Source organism: Notothenia rossii, assembly GCF_949606895.1.
Source record: "Notothenia rossii genome assembly, chromosome: 2".
NCBI lineage: Eukaryota > Metazoa > Chordata > Actinopteri > Perciformes > Nototheniidae > Notothenia > Notothenia rossii.
The window spans coordinates 56,824,314-56,843,527 of record NC_136904.1 but is presented as its reverse complement, the minus strand read 5'-3'; the positions used below and the strand labels follow the sequence as shown (position 1 = coordinate 56,843,527).

Below are 19,214 nucleotides of genomic sequence, written 5' to 3'. Positions count from 1 at the left end.
AAACTGAAAATTGCCTGAAAGAAAATAAATTTAGCAGCTAAATGTAGCAATTCCTTATGTGTAATTGTGTCACTCGCTCTCTGCTCTTGCATTGGTCTATTTTCACAGATCTCTCCTCCCATTGGCCGAAAAACCTGCCAATCACTAGCATTTCTGTAGTGTGTGGTTCCTGTTGTGAGGTGAGCGGTGGGTCTGACAGCCTGTGGTGTTACGGTGAGGAGGAGTCCACAGAATGGAAATGAAAAGATGGAGGTGAAACACCTGTAGTATCTGAAACCCAGAGGCACAACTGAACCATGAAACTCGCCACTGTGGCCTTTTACGGGTTTGCTCTGGGGCTTCTGGCGGTCGGCCTGCGAGAGTTGCTGACTGGCTTCGAGGAGAACAGATGCAGCATGACCTACATGTTTGAATACCCGGAGTACCGGGTGAGTAGCCAGCCAATTATTATCCCCCCAACTCCCAGCATGAGTTCCCCTTACATTAGCTAGTAGCAAAGTGTGCCTCATTCCTGGCCAAGGCTAAATAAACCCTAGCTTGCTAAATGTTGTCATTTCAATACTGCGAAAATGGTGTTTGCATAAAAATGATTCACGTAGAGCTTCTTTAAGCTATTTCCTAAACCATGCTAATGTCACCTAGTAGAACAAGTAAACGCCAGGTGTAGTGCCGTGATGCCTTCTATTTCCTCGATGGGACACACACACACACACACACACACTCCAAGATTCATTGTCACATGCACAGTAACTAGTGTAGTTATGGCAATGAAAATGTTAAGTCCCAGGCTCCTAGACATAAAACAATAACACATAAAAAATACTGTAAGAAGAAACAGATTAGAAATAAAATAATGCAAGATTAGTAATGCAGAAGAAGTGAACAATATACATAGAAAGCTACATGTTGCAGAGACCAGCCTGGTTGCTTAGAAGCTTGTTGGGTATTTGGATTAGCCACAATTAGCTATGTTCTAAAAGCATAAATCAGTTGCTGATCCTACACTCTGAGCCTTTAAGCTTAAAACAGGCTTCAAGTCAGCTACTGTTCGTTTTATTAGTACAATGGAGCTCTCTTTCTAATGCTTTTTGCCCAATGTGTTCATCTGTCCAGATGTGCAGCACAGCTGGGACAAACTAAGCTATAATCATAAACTTGACTCCACACAGGACTGTAGGCTTTGTTCTAAGAGAGGTAAATACATGTACACATCTGTTGGCTGCTTGTGATGATCACGGGGCAGAGGGAAAGCTATTCATATGTTGTACATATTGTTTGAATAAGTAGGCTAATGCTGAGGTGAAAAGCATACATTGCTCTGACATCAGTGTGAAAACTCCATCTGAGATCACTTATTTTGACTCATAAATCATTTAGGAAAAAAAGCATTCTGAAACTATTGCTTGTGCTCTCGCACACATTATCTTCAAGATTCTTGTTTTGTTCTTTATACTATGGTAATAATAGTCTGGACATCTCTTGTACACATAAAGGGTCAGCTAACCCTGAAATGTTCCATTACTACTCACGTAAAAGCAGAGTTTAGACCCTGCAGCTGGCCAGCAAAGCAGGGAGGTTTAGTCTGCTGTGTGTACAGTAGCTGACAAAGGTTATTGCCCACAGTTAGCTGTGTGGGACTTCCCCTCCTGCTCTGTGTGATTGTGTGTGTGTGTGTTGTGTTGGCAGCGTGTGTCTCTGCCTCGCCGCGTGGCCAGACTGTACCCAGCGTACGGCCTCTACCTGTACGGAGAGGGTGTGTACGCCCAGGAGACCCGAGCGCTCAAGCTCACCGGGGCCCCTGTGCTCTTCTTGCCTGGAAATGCAGGCAGCTACAAACAAGGTAAGTGCAGGAAATAAATGAGCGGTCAACGAGAGTGAGAAAAAAAAGGCAAGGGTTTTGGCTTTGGAGAGCAAAGGCTTTCAGATGCAGAAGAAGGAGGTCAGTGGCTGAGGCTGTTGGAGGACCTGAGCATAGCTTCATGCTTCATATCGATGTAACTCACACAAGCTTTTCCTTTGGTTAAGACGGTGGATTTTACAGTTATGCAACCCAGGTGGGTGGGTTTTGGAATCTCTGCATCCTAAACAACTGGCTTTTACACTAAATCACCCAAAAGTGTGTTGTGTTTTCTTTTTGTTTTGATAAGGTTCTTTTATAATTGTAAAGCAGTATAGATAACCTTTCCACCTTGGTGTTTCCTAAAAGAGTTGTTGGATTATTGTTGTGTTTTTGTCAGAGCACAGGACACTGCATTTGTTTCCTAAATAACTGCGCAACAGAGACTTTGATAACATGCTTACTGTCATTATTCTCCAGCCATTACTTTGTGCATCAGAATTCAATTCATGATTTATTGCCAGTTTGAGGACATTGGTGTACACCCCTTTCCCACCGAACCAGTTCCAGGGCCGGTTCGGAGCTAGTGCCTGATTAGGAACCAGTTCTTCCTGTTCCCACGGCAGCGGGGCAGCCTCTTATCTGGCACCAAAACATTGCTCTAAGGAACACAGGGTAGGAAAGCCATAAGACAATAAAGTGAACCATTGTCCTTTTGCTCTACTCATCAGATTTGTTACAAATTAGAACATTATAAATGAATTATATTATATATGAAATAAAACCTCTTGGGGAATGAAGCCATCAACTTGTGTTGACATAATCTTTTGTCTGAATAATAAGTTAGTGATGCTCTCTGTGCTCTTGCTATCAGTTGTGTGTAGGAGGGGAACACCCACGCTTTATTTGTGTGAAAACAAACACATTGTGCTGCTGGTCCATGCTCTCTCTGCTCTTCAACATTTCTGCCTAACAGTAAGAGTCTTTGAGCCAATGTATTTGGAACAACAGCTGTTGGTTTGATAAGCTTCCTAAGTTCACAAGTGAAACAGCTTGATGGAGCACCAGTCTTCAGTAAGATCAGGGTGTTGCTTGGTGTGTCTTCGTACAGGGAAGTAGTCCAGACGGTTAGTATCTAACGAGCTTTATTGGCAGTAAAGAGGTCCCACAAAGCTGAGGATCTTAGGAAGTGATGACTCTTCAATAATCAATCAATTCAAACTAAATAAAACCATACTTAGCATATAACAATCATTGCTGCATATAGTAATTCATTCATTTATATATTGTATTCTCTCACCCTACCTCATAACATTTCAATTTCAATGTAAAAGTGCACATGAATAAGTAGCAGGGGCGGCGGGTACTGTTTCTAGGGAAGGCTAAGCCTTCCCAAATATTTGTGTCACTGCATCCTGGTAAAAAAAATATATAATGTGTGTGTCTTTGACATTAGCGCTGCGATGCAACCACCTGTGCCCTGTACTATGAAGCCAGTTCAACAGACCCTGGATATGTTTGAGTTATCTTAACTAACCCTAACAAACGAGATCTCGCTAAGCGGTCCTACGACGCTGGTTATCAACTGGGTAAATCAAGCCGTTTCTCTCTCCAGTTGAGAGCGCATTCACGTGAAAGGGGCGGGGTTAGCTACATTTGACCAATCACAAACAGGGACAAGTGTACTGACAGCGCAGCATCATACTTCATTAATGAAAAGTAAACTAATATTAAACAAATATGAACTTTAAACATCCATGACTTAAACATATAATACAGGATACAAGCCACATAGTTGCACCTGCAAGGTGAATACAGAACAACTCGTTAAAAAATAAACTACCGAGTGTTTGAAAGCGTACAACAGTTTTATGATATCACTGCCCCATCTAAGACACGAGGGGATCTGACTTTAATTACATTTGAGTTGAGTGTTTCGTCAACTTAATGTGTTGCTTAAAATAATACGACTGAATACAGTATATAATAATAATAATAATAATAATAATGCATTTTATTTATATAGCGCTTTTCACGACTCAAAGACGCTTGAGTATATGTGACAATGTAAGTGTTGCACGGCCAGATACGGCTCGAGAAGCTGACTCAGATAAGGAAATATTGTGATATCGTTGTGAGATCGATGATCTGATTGATGATGTGATATCAGTGTGATATGAATGATAAGTGCGACACGTTGGCGTCTTCTCTGCATACGGCAGTTCAAACTGTATTTCCTTTCTCCTGTAATATGACCTGAGAGATTTAAACTCCGCACACTGAGCTCTGATTGATCAGCAGGCGGTGCTTTCACTGAGTCGCTCTCTTTTCTATAGATGCCGGAGGCGGGTACCGTCAGGTAAAAAAAAGTTATTTAGCCTTCCCAAACCTGAGCCTCACGCGCCGCCTATGATAAGTAGTATCTTTAGTATCCCATGTTTATCTTTTGTACATTGTATAAGTATAATAGTACTAACTTATCCTCTATATTTATATTATGTATTCGATAGAGATACTCTATAGAGATATATGTTTTTACTGTTGATATTTGTATATATTTACAGTTTTATATTTATTTTCTAGGTCATGTTTGAACTCATGCAGGGTCTTTTGTACATCCTGCTGTAACATGGAATCACTAAAGTCCTATTCTGATGAAATCTAAAGGCACAGCCGTCCACAATCAAAACATCTGAGAACGTTTCTCTCTGCTAACCTTCATCCGCCAACAAGTCATCATAATAATAATAATTGTGTGGGAAACTTCTGTGTAGCAATGCAGGAGGAGTCACCGACTCAAAGGAGACACGGGGAGAGCTGGAGTTTTGATGGCAAACACTGATGGTTTATTTAGGTGCTTTGGCTGGAGAGTTCACAAAACAAGTCCAAGAGCCAGAGGTTCTGACTTCACGGTAGAGTTGCCACGTCAATTCTGAAGAACTCTACCCCAGACCCATGTGTTTAGCTAGTTCAGAGAGAATAATCAACATTGTGCATAACAAGATAGAATCATAACACCTCTATCAGCTGACGCCAACAGGCAGGAACAGGGAGACAAAACACTAAGAGCACAGCAGCCAGGGGCAGACTGGGACTACAAATCGTCCCGGGACTCTCGACCGGCCCACTTCGGTACCGCCGGCCCACCTCAGTACCGCAAGTAAATACCGCTAGTAAATTGTTGACGACGACAGGGGCTAGTGACTTATCAAACCGGCCCACATCGTCCGACCGGCCCACTTCAGTACCGGCCCATCGGGATACGTCTCGGTGGCCAGTCCGCCCCTGGAGAGTAGATATCGCCAACACTCTGCAACTCACAACTAAACTAATGACATGAATAAATAGCTGTACAGGTAATAGGGGAACAAATGGTTGAACCGTTTAGGCTGAGCATAGTGTGATGGTTACTTGACATGTCTGTAAAAGTCTCAGCCTGGTTGCAGCGTTTGACACCATCAATGTGTTCTTCTCTCTAAAGCTCGCTCCCTGGGCTCTGTGGCCCTGAGGAAGGCTGAGGACATGGAGGGAGGTCTCCACTTCAACGTGTTCACCGTTGACTTCAACGAGGAGCTGGTGGCCCTTTACGGCGGCAGTTTGTTGAGGCAGACACACTTCCTGCACGAGAGCATTAAAGCCATCCTCAGGCTATACAAGGTCAGGCCTCAAATATCACCTAGTCGTCGTCACACAGGGTCACTTACTTAGTGACAGACAGTGCTTGTGTGAGGGTACATATCTCCTTTCATCACACTTTACATTTCAACTTTATAATCAACCCATCTGACTAGCACATATCACAGTAGTAAAAAAAACATGGCATGAGGCCAATTAAAAGAAGCATTAGAAAGAAAACACACCTGTCCGAAAACACTTAATTTATGAAGTCTAAAGATCCAAATACAAAGTGACCCTTCAGAGGAACAGAAGTCACAGCTTAAACAAACAGGACATAAGGAATGGATATAGAGTTGTTGTCTACTGCACTATCGAATGGAAATACTGAACCTTTCTAACACTACTATTTAATAACAAGCCTAGACCCGGAGTTTTAGTAAAGTGATTCTAGTAATTACATAAACCTCAAGTTTCAACACTCAGTATTCTCCTTTTCTTTGCCTGCCAGCACCTGAAGACCCCCCCTCAGAGTGTGGTTCTCGTTGGTCACTCCATGGGGGGGGTGGTGGCCCGGGCGCTGTTCACCCTGCCCCGCTTCAACACCAATCTGGTGAGCCTCATCATCACACAGGCCTCCCCCCACCTGGCTCCAGTTCTGGCCCTGGACCCCTACCTGCTGGGTGAGGACCACTCAGGCTGTCTGCAGTCGTCCCGTGCTTTCACTGCAACACAACGACTGCTGCTTAAACTGATTATCTGAGTAGCTTTATCCAAAGGAGCACTGTGTGGTTCAGCTGGTATGAAAAGCTGCATTTGTATGACATTGGACCTTAAACTGAACTCTTTACTTACCATCAAAAACAGCCAACCAAGTACTAGGGTTGAGTGCTTAACAATGGCTTCCCTTCAGCTGTTAATAATATAAAAAACAATCATTCTATCACAGCTTTGACTCTACCTTATCTGGAAACTTAGTCAAGATTCAAATGCAAGCTGTCGGATTCGTACTCTACATTTGAGAGTGACTTATTTGGATTTGTAAACATTTTCAGAACCTTTCAATACCATTTGTGTGCTATGAAATATCAAAATGAGGATAACTAAACGTGTCTTTGTCCCTGCTCTATGTAGATTTCTACTCTGCAGTGAGACAGAAGTGGGTGAACCAGGCCAAAAAGCTCAGGAACGTCACAGTTTTGTCTGTTGGGGGTGGTTACCGTGACTACCAGGTCCGCTCCGGCCTCACATCCCTCCCTTGTCCCCCAGGAGACCCCAATAAGTTGTCACTGGTGGTAAGTGCTGTTATAATGATATGATGTGTTCTGTCTGTCTGTCCAGAGCAGTGTTTCGTCAGCCGCTATTTACCCTACCAGGATAATCTGTTGAAGTCCGACAATTTCAAATCTTTACTACGTTTTACTTTACTTGATCTCAAGACATAATGTCCAGTAAAAATAATTCCATCTAAGCACAATTTGACATTTTTAAAGGGTTTTCGAGCTGCTCTCATCGTTGCCACAAGCAGGCAGCTGCCAGGACCAACTCTGGTTATGGAGATCATATTTTCTCGGCCTGCTACGTCCTCATTAATGATGGCCTGTAGCCTGTGAACCCAGTACCAGTGTGCCGGTGGAGAGAATGCTCTCTGCAGAACAGAATTAAACAGACCCTGATTAAAGAAATTAAATTAAAAAAAAAGCAAAGATTTGATTAAACCTTCATTGACAGCTGACTCTTCACTCCTCTTAACTGCTTCTATAGCAAAAGGCTAAAAACAAGCATGTTTGCCTTTGTTAAAGGTCCCATGTCATGGCCATTTCTACTGATCATAATTTCATTGTTGAGGTCTACTAGAATAGATTTACATTGTCCAATGTTCCAAACTCACATTGGTTTCTCATACAGCATCTCTGTATAGCATGTGTATTCACTCTCTGTCCTAAACGGCTTGTTGGAGCTCCTGCCCCCCCCTCCCTGTGAGCCCAGTGGCCGTCTGCGAGACAGCGAGACCCAGCCCGAACACACACACACACACCCGCAGCCTGGCTGGGAGTTTGTGTGTGTGTGCTCACACATCGACTCACAGCCTCGCCGCGTCCTGCCGTCTCAGGGAGGAGAAATCGGCGGAGCTGCAGCTGAGAAAAGATTGAGTGTGTGTGTGTGTGTGTTTGAGGAAGCAATGGACCAATCCACGGACTTAACGTAACGGCTCCGCGGACGTAGTAACGTAATGGCTCTACGGATTGGTCCATTTGGACCAATGGGTCCATTTGGGTATGGGCACGTCACTGTACCCAGCAAGAAAAAGAGACATCTCCAACGAGGCGTTCTGGGGCAGCACAGACAGGTCTTTTCTGTATTAGAGTTTTACTCGCTACAGGGTTTACTTTGAGGGTTTGTGACTTTGCAGACCGTTTACATGCAGAAAACCTTTAACCAACATCCATAGAAAAGTTTGGTCAGATTAATTCCATAACTGATGTTAAAAAAGTTAGAGCCTTGTGATGAAAAAATATGCAATAAGTAAGTATAATGATACAATCTCACGAATGAATGAGTAAGTGTTTCAAAATGATGAGTAAGCATCTGCAGGTGAAGTGACTGGGTCGAAATGTAGTTCCTGCTTCAGAGGTGTTCTTTTCTGCCTTATGAGCCCCTATGAGACAATAACTCAAATACTACTGTTTTGATCTTGTTTCACTCTGATGTTTCATGTCATCTTGTTTTTTTCAAGGCAACTGCAGTTCCCAGGACCTGGGTGTCTACTGACCACCTGTCCATCGTTTGGTAAAAGACATGACCTTATGTTTGCTAGACTTTGCATTTCTTTAGAACTATATTGAAATAGTATGCAGATGATATAAGTATATATGCCCTTATGTTCCAGGTGCAAAGAGCTTGTTCTTGCTACTGTCAGGGCATTATTCGACCTCATCGATCCTGAAACCAGACAGGTTGGTACAGGAAACCTTAATACTAGGGATGCATCGATTCAAAAATTGTCTGCCGAGTAACAATTTTGCCGATGTTTTACTGTAAATACTGTAATAGTAGCATAATGCAGACAAGGACAGCCTATCCCATTTTTTAGGCTGAGAAAGAGTGGGATACGTGTATGTGTAGAGAGAGAGAAGTTGAGCAAGCTTAGTATGTTTCTGGAAGTTAACGGGAGAACAGTATAACAAAGTCACAAATATAAACAATGGCAGAGAACATTGAATGTTGGATTTCATTGACCTCACAGAAGAGAGGAGACTGTACTGTACTAGAGACATTATATTTATTTTTGATAAGAATGCTTCTTCCCATCTGTCTCCAAGCTGACGTGTTTGTTCTTATTAGTTCTCAGTAAACCCAGAGAAGAAAATGGCTGTCCTGAGCCATCACTTCATCAGACACCCTGTCAGGATGCTGGAAGAAACTCAAGTAACCTCCGTCTCCATCTCAGGTTAGAGGGACACACCTCACCCTGGAGAGCCCAGGAAACAGACGTGCCAGTACTCTTCAGAAGTCTAGTGTTTACAGCACATTCATGTCCATGTGCTTTTAGAACCATATTTCTGCATACAGTATGCATTCATTTTCTCTATAAAGCAAAGTGAATGAATGAAGATTTGACTGAGTGGCATCATTCAAGAATCACTTATTTTTGTCTTTTTTTCCAGATTTTCCTGAAGCATGGAGTGAAGTTAACACACTGCGTCTGGCTTACAGCACACCAAAGGTATCAGACGTTGTTATTTATATATATTTGAGAAAACAAAAGCCCTGATACTGTCAGAAAATGAATAGGCTGGTTGTCTTCATTGTTGTTCTGTGTCTACAGGAAGGACAAGTCAAATACTTTCTGTTTGCCCTGTCGAGCCGCAGGAAAGCCTACAGCCATTTCTACTGCCGGAGCAACAACCTGGTGAGAGTTGGCTGGGCTAATGCTGGGCTAATGCTGGGCTAATGCTGGGCTAATGCTGGGCTAATGCTGGGCTAATGCTGGGCTAATGCTGGGCTAATGCTGGGCTAATGCTGGGCTAATGCTGGCCTCCCCTCTGTATTTAACTCACTCACACATGCTCCCCCCTAAACACTTCATATCATCAAATAATTACTTGCTTTGCCAAAAAGAGGACTTAGTATTGCAAAACAATGACTTAGTATCTAAAATAATGAATCACACACGGCTATGATTTCATCTAATCTTTTTTCTTTTACAGCCAGGTATGAACTTTTATAGATGACTCTTGTTTATGCTTGAATATGTCTTTTCCACAAAATACATTTGTGGAAATGGGCTTCCCAAGTCATCTGTACTAATTCTGAGTGTGATTATTGTTGTTGTCCAACAGGAGATGAGTAGCTGGGTGTACGGCTGTGTGAACGCTTCTTCATGGTGAGAATCTGATAATAGTGTTATCTCTCATATTCTCCATCAGCATCTGGATAGTTTAACTGTCCTATTTGTTCTGCACTTCATTACAACGAACAGATCATATGATGTCATTTGTGGTTATATTACAGCAGATCCAAAATGTTTCATTTTTGCTCTTTTATATTTGACAGTGTGCATACAGTGGATCTGTCCACAGGAACTGAGCTCCTGCCACCCTACAAGGTAACTGTCCTCTGAAGAGACACCTTCCAGTCTGAGCTGGTGTTGGTTACTCATGGTTACTGTTCTCCTCCTCAGGTCCTCGTTCTGAGTCTCAGCAACTTGTCTTCAGTTACTCATCTGCTTGTTTCTGCCTCCAACCTCAATGGCAAACAGGTACATTCATGCTATGAGGCCTGAGACAGCCCAGCAACAGTAGCCACAACAGACAGAATAAAAACTCTGTAACAACCTGCTTTAGAATGATGACTAATTGTTTAATTTAAACAAAGTGTGTCTGGTCCACAGTTTACAGTGGAGTGTGAGTGGCAGAGACAAGAATTTCAGACTCTGTCTGTCCCAGCACCACATGTCCTGTCCTTTGGTGAGTAATGTTTCTAGGTTCATTTCCACCTACTGGTGTTTTGCTTTTTCAAATTTAGCATACAAAACTAGAGGGGAATTTTGAACAAAATCTTTAAATATAACTCATGTTTGGCTGAGGTGGAAAAGTTGGTGTATGGATGAAAGCAAAATTTGACAATGTGCAATCGAGGCAGATTTAGAAATGAACCCCGTCGTCTATTGATGCAGATGTTCTTGGATAGATGGATAGATATATACTAGGAGGGAAAAGACACATTACTTTCAGTAACTGTTGGTTGTTCCAGGTCTGACTGCCAGCGATGTTTCTGTCAACTCATCTGGACTTCTTCACATCATCCAGCTGCAGCACTTCCACCAGGTAGATCTGTGTTCGCTGATGCTCGCGGCCTCTATCACTGCTCTTCCTGTCTAACTGCATTCTAAACCCTCTGTGTCTTTAGGTCTATCAGGCTCTGAGGATTAATGTGGCAAGCCAGTGCAAAGTACACAAAGGTACGTTCTTGTTTTGAAACATAGGCAAAAACATTGGCCCATCTTCACATGTAATAATGACCATTTTACATGTGCCTGCAGATAGACTGCCCAACGTATACAGAATACATGTCCCGTGGTTTGGAGAGGACTCTTTAACCACCGCCAGGTCAGTGTGTCTCTGAGCTCCTTATGCTGGCACTCACACGTCATATTCACTGATTCTGACACTTGATGTTGTCTGTATGCCAGTGTGCCGTCAGTGACTGAGATCTCAGGGATGCTACACACAAGTCGTCCAGACAACAGCTCAGGTGTCTTCCTTCTGCTTCACACTGCCCCCAACTGCCAATATAAGGTATTACTCCTCAGGCGTGGGAAGTACTCAGACCACCATTCATCATGGCAAATGTTTTCTCTAATCACCGATAAGAAGGTTAGAACATGATGTGAAATATATGGTTCTCCCCCTCAGGTATCAGTAAGGAATTCATTACCCCGGGTGTTGGGACAGGTAGAACTTTCTAGTATTTTATTTTCAGTTTGTTGCATTTAGACCACTTCTACATTTATTGTTCCCCCAGGTCTGATCGAATCTGTTCTCTCTTATTTTGCAGATACTGCGGTTCTGTGGTCCTATGGTGCCTGTGTACACAGCTGTTACCCTGCTCCTGGCCTGTAGGAGGCAGCTGTGCTCCATCCTGAAGTCCAGGCGCTCTGCAGACATGAGCCAGGCGGTGGGCAAAGGCCTACAGCCCCATCAAGTCAATCTGCCCGTTTATATTCTGCACATGTTAATGAGGTGAGGCTTTGAAAGTTGCATTTAAGTGGAGATGGGAGATGGGTACTCAGATCTGGTACTTAAGTAAAAGTAGAAGTACCAGAGTATAGGAATTCTCCGTTACAAAAATCCTGCAATCAAAATCTTACTCAAGTAAAAGTAGAAAAGTATTTACATCAAAATATAGTTAAAGTACCAAGAGTAGTCATTATGCAGATTGGTCCATTTCAGAATAATATATATGATATGTTTTGTAATGACTGATCTTCAAAGTGTTCTCAAAGCTGGTAAAGGTGCAGCTAGTTTGAATGACTTTGTATACTGCAGGGTAGCTTGTGGATTTACTCCAGGTGGAACCAGTGGCAACTCGTCATTATGGGCAGGCTGGCACAGCCCCACCTAGTGTCAGCAGAAAGTAATGCAAATCATAATTCCCCAAATATGCAAAAAGAAAAAATGTTAAAATATATTTTAAGATCATGTTTAGTCATCTGATTCGTCTGTACATTGCGGTTTTAGTCTGCGTTCTTGTAATTAGTGTCTACAGTGTGCCTATTGAGCCGTGTTGAGCGATGTGGGGCAAGCCCCTCTCTGCCGTTAAAATGAGTGGTTGCTGTAAAAACTACACAGCGCATGCTCAAAAAAATAATCACCGTAGGGGCACTGTGCTGCCTGCCATACCCACCAAACATCATCTCATAACTCAGAGAGCTGATCGGTATGTGTGCCGCGAAAAGTGTAGATGTGAAGAGGAGACGAGAGAGAGCAGCGTATAGCGATTCAAATCAGTAAAAGGGAAAGAAAATGAATGAAGTGGACCGTCTACTTCAGCTTTGGTAAGTTCATTTGATGTCATATCTTTTGTTGATATTCTGTGTTTTGCCTATAGGCTATTGCTCTGCTGGATTGATTGATATTGTGACGTCGGTGATAAGTGTCTGCAGCTATTTGTTTACGTGTTTAAAAAAGCACCAGAAGCTTATATATACATCTAAGTTGTTCGTGCCACCACTTCTGTACATATAAAAACGCCACTGGGTGGAACTAAAGTCTGATCTAAGACTTGATTATATTTCACATCGTTCATCCAGATCTGCAAAGTAACTAAAGGTACAAAATAAATGTAGTGGAGTAAAAGTGCACCATTTACCTCTGAATTGTAGTGGGGTAGAAGTACAAAGTAATAAAACATTGAAATACTATAAAAAAGTAAATATGACTTACTCAAGGTACTTGCTTCTCCCCCCTCCGATCAGCTGTAGCTGGTTTCAAGAAGTCTGGTCAGTTCTCTACCTCCCCCCCATGGATGCCCTCCCCTCAACCACACCTGACATGACATTCCATGAGGGTGGGGTACCAGTTGAAGAATGGCCCCACCCCCTGTCCCCTCTGTTTTACATCTGGGGGGCCGCTGTGGCGTTCTGGGGAAGTGCACTGCTGCGTCTCATCGTGAGGCTGATCTCTCTAATACTGGCTCCACTGCACAGGTAGGGTTGGACATTTAAACATCAAGATATGTGAATTCAAACTATTTGGATGGTCTGTAAGCATTTCAGTATGCATGTTTCTGCATGGGAAATAGGAAGCTTACACTCAGCTTGACCTTGTGTGTCTGATCTGTATTTCAAGCTTAATCAGGAGTGTTTATCTTTTCCATTTATTTTGCCATATTTAAGGTTTTGTTTTGCGTTATTGAGAAATGTGTGAATGCCCTGATGGAAAGGATGCATTATCATTTTAAATATGAGCTCATTTGCATGCATTTCTGAAAGTTTGAAATGTAAACATTAGATAAAGCCATATTTCATATTCTTGGTGTATTTGCTTGACTTGTTAGAGTAACTCTCATAAGTCAGAAACAAACTGTCAATATGTTTCATGTTTTAAGGAATGTCATATAAATCAAGCTACAAAAGATACATGACCAAACCCAATGTAACGCCTGGTGCTAGAGTGGAGATTTCTGGCACATTTCAGACTTTAGAAATATTTAGTTCAAAAATCCAGATTCATATCCATATTCAAATCCAAGCTCATAACCGTAAACCTCCTCTTCTTTGCAGACCATCCGTCTCTAGAGACTGCGGCACTCTGCCACGGCGGACCCTGCTCCTCATCACTCTGAGTCTAACTGTTATGGGGGGGGTATCCTGCGGGGCGTTGTCTATCTTTGCTGCCTTTCTGCTCCATCTTTACAGAGTGAGTCTCAGCACATGGTCATACAGATGTCTTTATACACAGTAGCATTCATTATTAAACCGATAAACGACAACATTGACTCTGCTCCCCCGACTGTCTCCGTTTGCAGGTGCTGAGGCTTCAGATGACAGAAAGATCCTTGAGTCACATGTTAAATCTGGTGAGATTTCCAGCACCAGATGGTCACTTTGGTGCAGTTTGAGGTTGCATTGGATGTGAATGCAGAGGCAGGATTTAGCAGCTATTCCAATTGGATGTTGTCATAGTGTTTCCCACCATCTGTCCAGGCCCCCCGGCAGCACAAGGAAGCAGAGAACGGCTCGGTGGAGGGAGACTCTCAGAGCAGGTCTACAGAATGTAATGGCGCCCCCCTGCTGTCTGAGTGCGCCCTGCAGGAGGTGCGGGATGACTTACAGCTTCACCTCTGCCTGTCGGCGCTCTTCACGCTGCCTGTCATGCTTATCGCACCCTCACTCATCCACTGGATCCGCAACCTGAGGTAATGTAAATGAGTGTGAGAGACAAAGCGCCTGCTGGTGGGGTCACCACGGCTGTGTTTATTAGAATGTCTGCTAATTGCAACTGCATCATTAAGAGTGCTAATAAGTGCTATGTATCTGTTTAAGAAAAATACAAATGTCAACATAATAAGATTGAACGACCCCACCAATTTCCAGCCACAATCACACCTGCAGCAGCGCTAAATTGGGCCCAGTCTATAAGGGAAGTAGTATGTCCTATCCTATCACTTCCTGTGCCCTGACTCAGACCACACTAATCGCCAAACAGCATTTGTCTTTCTCTAGTGTTTTCTCCACTCCCCTACATTTACAGACATATATTGGCACATTGTTTTGCAAGCTGCCTCATTACTGGATCTTTCACTTTTTTTATGAGAGCAGCTGTTGAATCTTTACCCGCTCCAGAGGTGCTGTGTGTCTAATCTGACCTGTGATCTGTCTGTGGAACAGAGCTGAAAAGAGGACTCTCCGAACAAGCGACTTACTGCTTCGCTTTCATGATTGATGTCCTTAGTTTTAAGTGTATTTCACAGTCATGTGCATGATATGGCTGATACCAATATCACTTAATTGAAGTGATTATTTTCCAGTAACTTTTATAGCAAGCGTATGCTCAATTGCACACAGTAATAATTGTTGTTTGACACAGTGTCGTGGTTGTGTACATGGTGAATGAAAAGCGAATGTGTGTTGTGATCCCCTGCAGGTATTCCCCCCAGTTGGACCCTGACCCTTGTTGGCCGCTCTCGGCGCCTCTAATTATTGTGTACATGCTGCTTATAAACTGCAACACTTTAAAACTCAGCAACAGGTAAGCACATTGTCACCAACACATTCACTCAGAGACATTATAAACCTAAACAAAGTAGATTCACACATTTAAGAGAGAAACATTTGGGGAAATAGAAACATATTTTTCTTCATCTCTTTCAGTAAACTCCTGCCTCTGACATCCTGCATCCCGCTCCCTATGTCCATCGCCATGGTGACCTTCTCTCCACTCCACCTCTACAGAGTCAGCTACTTCCTGTTGGCGGCGCTGGTCCCTCTGGCCTCGTGTGTTCTGCTCTGACGGTATCTGTCTGCTTTCAGTCCACATCTCCACCATAACAAGCCTTTCTCTGGATTACAGCCCGCCTCCCTGCCGCTGCTCCGGACCAATCTGTTCTGGAAACATGCACTCTATCTAGCTGCCATGGAGCAGAGCCATAGACATACATAGCTTGGGGAACTGTCCGCTCGATGTTGGCACTAAAAGCCTCATGGAAATTACTCAATGTTTTAGAATGGGAGGATGTAATGACCTTGGAGCATTTGGTGCAAATATGGCTCCAAACGAAGGATTGACCTGAAACCAAGTTTGCCTTACTCTGTATTTCTATAGCTCTGCCTTCAAGGAGCACTAACTCCACTACCAGTGAAGCTACTTATACTAGAGAATCTCAACAGGGTGTTACTGTTCAAATACGTTGTTGTGTTTGTGTGGTTTCCACGGTCTACAGTGGCATAGTTCACTGTGGGCCCTACACTGTACACTGCTTCACTGCCTACTGCTTAGCGATGACTTGTGTTCTCTTTACCTAACGACTGTCCTAGCACTGCCACCTAACCTGTGTACGCGCTCCATAGGAAAATCCAAAGTAATCAAGTTTACATCCCCCCCATATCCACCTCTCTGGTGCAGAACAATGACAGCCAATGGAAGTTGTGCACTGGAGAAGGCTTTGGTGCATGTGCAGGTTCTGATGTGACTCTTTGTGTAAACATGTCATTGGCACTGCTGCAGGGCTTGATCCGGAGACCTCCGTGTGAGACCGTCTGCAGTCTGTTTTGAAGTGCCACACTTGCACAAATTAGGATTAGGCTGGGAGTTAATAGGGGAATTGGGAGATAAAGATTCTAAAAAGACAAATTATCAACTGGGGCTGGGACAAATAATTCCTTTTTATTGAGTGTTTATGTCAGACACACACAGTCACATGGTTAAATGCAGACGGTGCGTCACTGAGATTATATTGATGTAAAATCATGATATGGTCCTTGGTGTTTTGATACGATGCAGCTGAAGCTGTATGTTGTTTTTGATGAAGTTTAAAAAGCAGCTTACTTACTTCCTCTAAGCCTTGGATTTATGTCCATTGGAGGATTATGGGATGTCTGTTCAGTATTGCAGCTGATGTACATTATGATTGGAGCTTCAAACTGCACTTGGGGGTTACTGAGAGAAGTGAGTTGTATGTCATGGTTACTGTAATCCACTCTCCCAGTGGCAGGTGTACAGGTGAAAACTAAAGACCAAGGAAACACCACCTTTTTGTCTTACTTTTTTTATTTTGTTTGAAATACCTTTTTCCGAATCACAAAACTACCTGTCTGTTTCTATCTTCTGTTTTTAAATGCTTTTACTTAATGTGTAAGAACACTTGGAATTATTTTTGACGATTTTTAGGAGCAATTAAGAGGCTAGAGTTATTCTTTATTATTGTCAACAACCAGTTTAATATTCAACCTCAAGCCCATTGCTCCCTCCTGATGAAATCATTAAAGGCTTGATTATTTCTTTCAAAAGCTGCCCACTGTAGTTTAAAGGAAACATAAAGCATCATGGTGAAAATAGTGCATTTGTTGGGGACTATTTTCAATGTTCAATTTGTTAGCAGGATGGTGTATGTGTGTGCGATGATGGTAATGAAGGACTATGGTCAGCCATTGCAACAGTGAACTCTATGGCACTGGATTTCACATTGTGTATGTAATGCCTCTGTGTTCAGGCATTGTGTATTTCTGCTTTGTTTTAAGGGAGACACTACAGGTGAATAGGTTTGACATTTTAACATGTCCATAATAGGGACATTTTATTTTTTCAAATGTGCAAATTACATCAAATAATCCATTTTGACCTTGACCATAAAGACAGGAATGACACTATGACATTTGGTGTATGTAGATCAGAGCATGAGAAATAACGTATTTTTAAGAAACAGTTTTTAAGATATTGTATTGTACATTTCCAGCGCCTACATTTACACAGTACCTTTACCTTTAACCTCTACAGATGATCACCTACATGAAGACATTTGCTTTGTTTAAATATAAACAAGGCATTATCTTAAGCAACATTTTGGGTAATTTAGGAGAAATCTACAGAAACAAATGGACAAAGTTAGTCAAAAAAGTGTATTTTTTGGATGTTTTCTTCCCACTAGTCTGAAAGAACACATGTAAAGCAGCTGAAAGTGATTTCCTGTAGTGTCTACTGCTGCTGCTCAGCTCTCATCTTGCTGAGCAGCTGCTGTGCCTTCCTGCTGCTGAATGCGTCTGTCCCATCGTCAGGCCTCAGCAGCAGTGTCTTAGTGAAATGATACAGTTCTACAGTGAATGTGTTTACTCACTAAAACATCACTTCAATATGGCAGTATGATTTCACATTTGTGTGGCTCTATAAAACTAAAGATAACTTCATCAGGGACCAATCCCTCTTGCCCCTGCAGTAAGCACAGTCATGAGTCAGCATTCTCTGCAGAGACACCGCTTCTGTCCCCGATGAGAATGTCCCTGCACAGAATGTCTTTGCGTGTCTATGAATTGATTACTGGTGGCGTAAGTGGTCAGCGTTTCTGTGCATGTGTCTGTTTGGTGCAATTTTAGTGCTTTGAAACGCACATGGTCGGCCTCTTTGTAAATTGGTGGTATACACTACTAGAAGAAATGAGTTGAGATTAGATGTGTTTTTATATCAATATAAATGTGATTATATCGGTGTTCACTGTGACATGATGTTTCACATGAGGGTCTTGATTCTAAACTGACATACTATCAATCTGGCATTGTCTTTTTTATATTCCAATAGAAGAAAATAATCTTGCTTACTCACAAGATCCTTTTTTAACCTTATTGTCACTGACAAATGGTCAATTTGTCAGTTATTTTCACAATTAAATTCCTTTCTTTAACTTTATTTTCACTGAAAATGTGTCAATTTGTCAGTTATTCTCTTGATTTATGAAAAGGAAGTAAAGAGTAAATGATTGTCCAATAAGTCTTTACAGTATGATACCTCAGGCAGGCATCTTGTTACTTTATCATCTTGTCAATAAAATCTACATTATACAACATACAGTATGTTTAAAAAAACATTTCCTACAGACCAAGTTCAGACCGAGATTTGGCGCGGCTTTCTGTCAAATCACAGTTTAAATTACTGAAAAGAATGACTCAGTCAAACCAAATCCCTTTTTAGAACAGAACATTTGAACGGATACAATTTCCCTTATGAAATGTATTCCAGTGTGGAATCAGACGTAAACATGCTCTGGTGTTCTCAGCACAAACATCCTGATATAAGACTTTAGTACAATACTACAATAACACATACACACGATAATGACAGCCAATGATGAATCAGTCATTTTTCTTTACCAAGTAACCTAGCTGATGGTTTATCTAGTACTATGGGAGTCAAAGTAATATTGTTCTGTTACTACAGTTTCTAAGTGCTTTAAAGTCCAGTAACCCTATCATGTTTCTTTATTCAGCTTCTGCCTACAGTGACTTGTAACCTCCTGCCAGCTCGTCCTTGTTGTGCACAATAAAGTGTCCTCTGACCTTAATAATAACCTGGCATGATGAAGGAAGTGAAAATGTACCATATCTGAGGGAAGGTTTCTTTTTTGTGTTGAGGCTTTGGTGTGAGAGAATGTTCTTCTCAGGTTTAAGCATTATTGTGTCAAAAGTGACTGCTTTGATGTTTTTATATTTCTCAGATTTTTAATCTGATGTCATTGTAAATGGTCAAACTGCAATTTCTGGCACTATTGT

General features: G+C 42.2%; 1 protein-coding gene across 2 annotated transcripts; it reads left to right on the top strand.

Annotated features, from left to right (window-relative positions):
- Window positions 1-118: 118 nt before the first annotated feature.
- Window positions 119-18,354, top strand: pgap1 (post-GPI attachment to proteins inositol deacylase 1). Of its 2 annotated transcripts, XM_079663444.1 has the most exons (27): window positions 289-428; window positions 1,114-1,194; window positions 1,687-1,840; window positions 5,319-5,494; window positions 5,964-6,135; window positions 6,587-6,747; window positions 8,190-8,242; window positions 8,343-8,409; window positions 8,798-8,903; window positions 9,121-9,179; window positions 9,282-9,365; window positions 9,796-9,839; window positions 10,010-10,061; window positions 10,137-10,214; window positions 10,347-10,422; window positions 10,709-10,782; window positions 10,865-10,916; window positions 10,998-11,064; window positions 11,148-11,253; window positions 11,371-11,409; window positions 11,513-11,697; window positions 12,933-13,163; window positions 13,740-13,875; window positions 13,985-14,035; window positions 14,163-14,374; window positions 15,103-15,207; window positions 15,330-18,354. In XM_079663444.1, the coding sequence occupies exons 4-27, from the start codon at window positions 5,360-5,362 to the stop codon at window positions 15,466-15,468; spliced, it is 2,484 nt and encodes an 827-aa protein (XP_079519570.1). In that variant the 5' UTR covers window positions 289-428; window positions 1,114-1,194; window positions 1,687-1,840; window positions 5,319-5,359; the 3' UTR covers window positions 15,469-18,354. The 2 variants fall into 2 exon arrangements, with proteins under 2 accessions (XP_079519569.1, XP_079519570.1); XM_079663443.1 differs by lacking the exon at window positions 1,114-1,194 and having other exon boundaries at window positions 119-428.
- The last annotated feature ends 860 nt before the right edge of the window (window positions 18,355-19,214 follow it).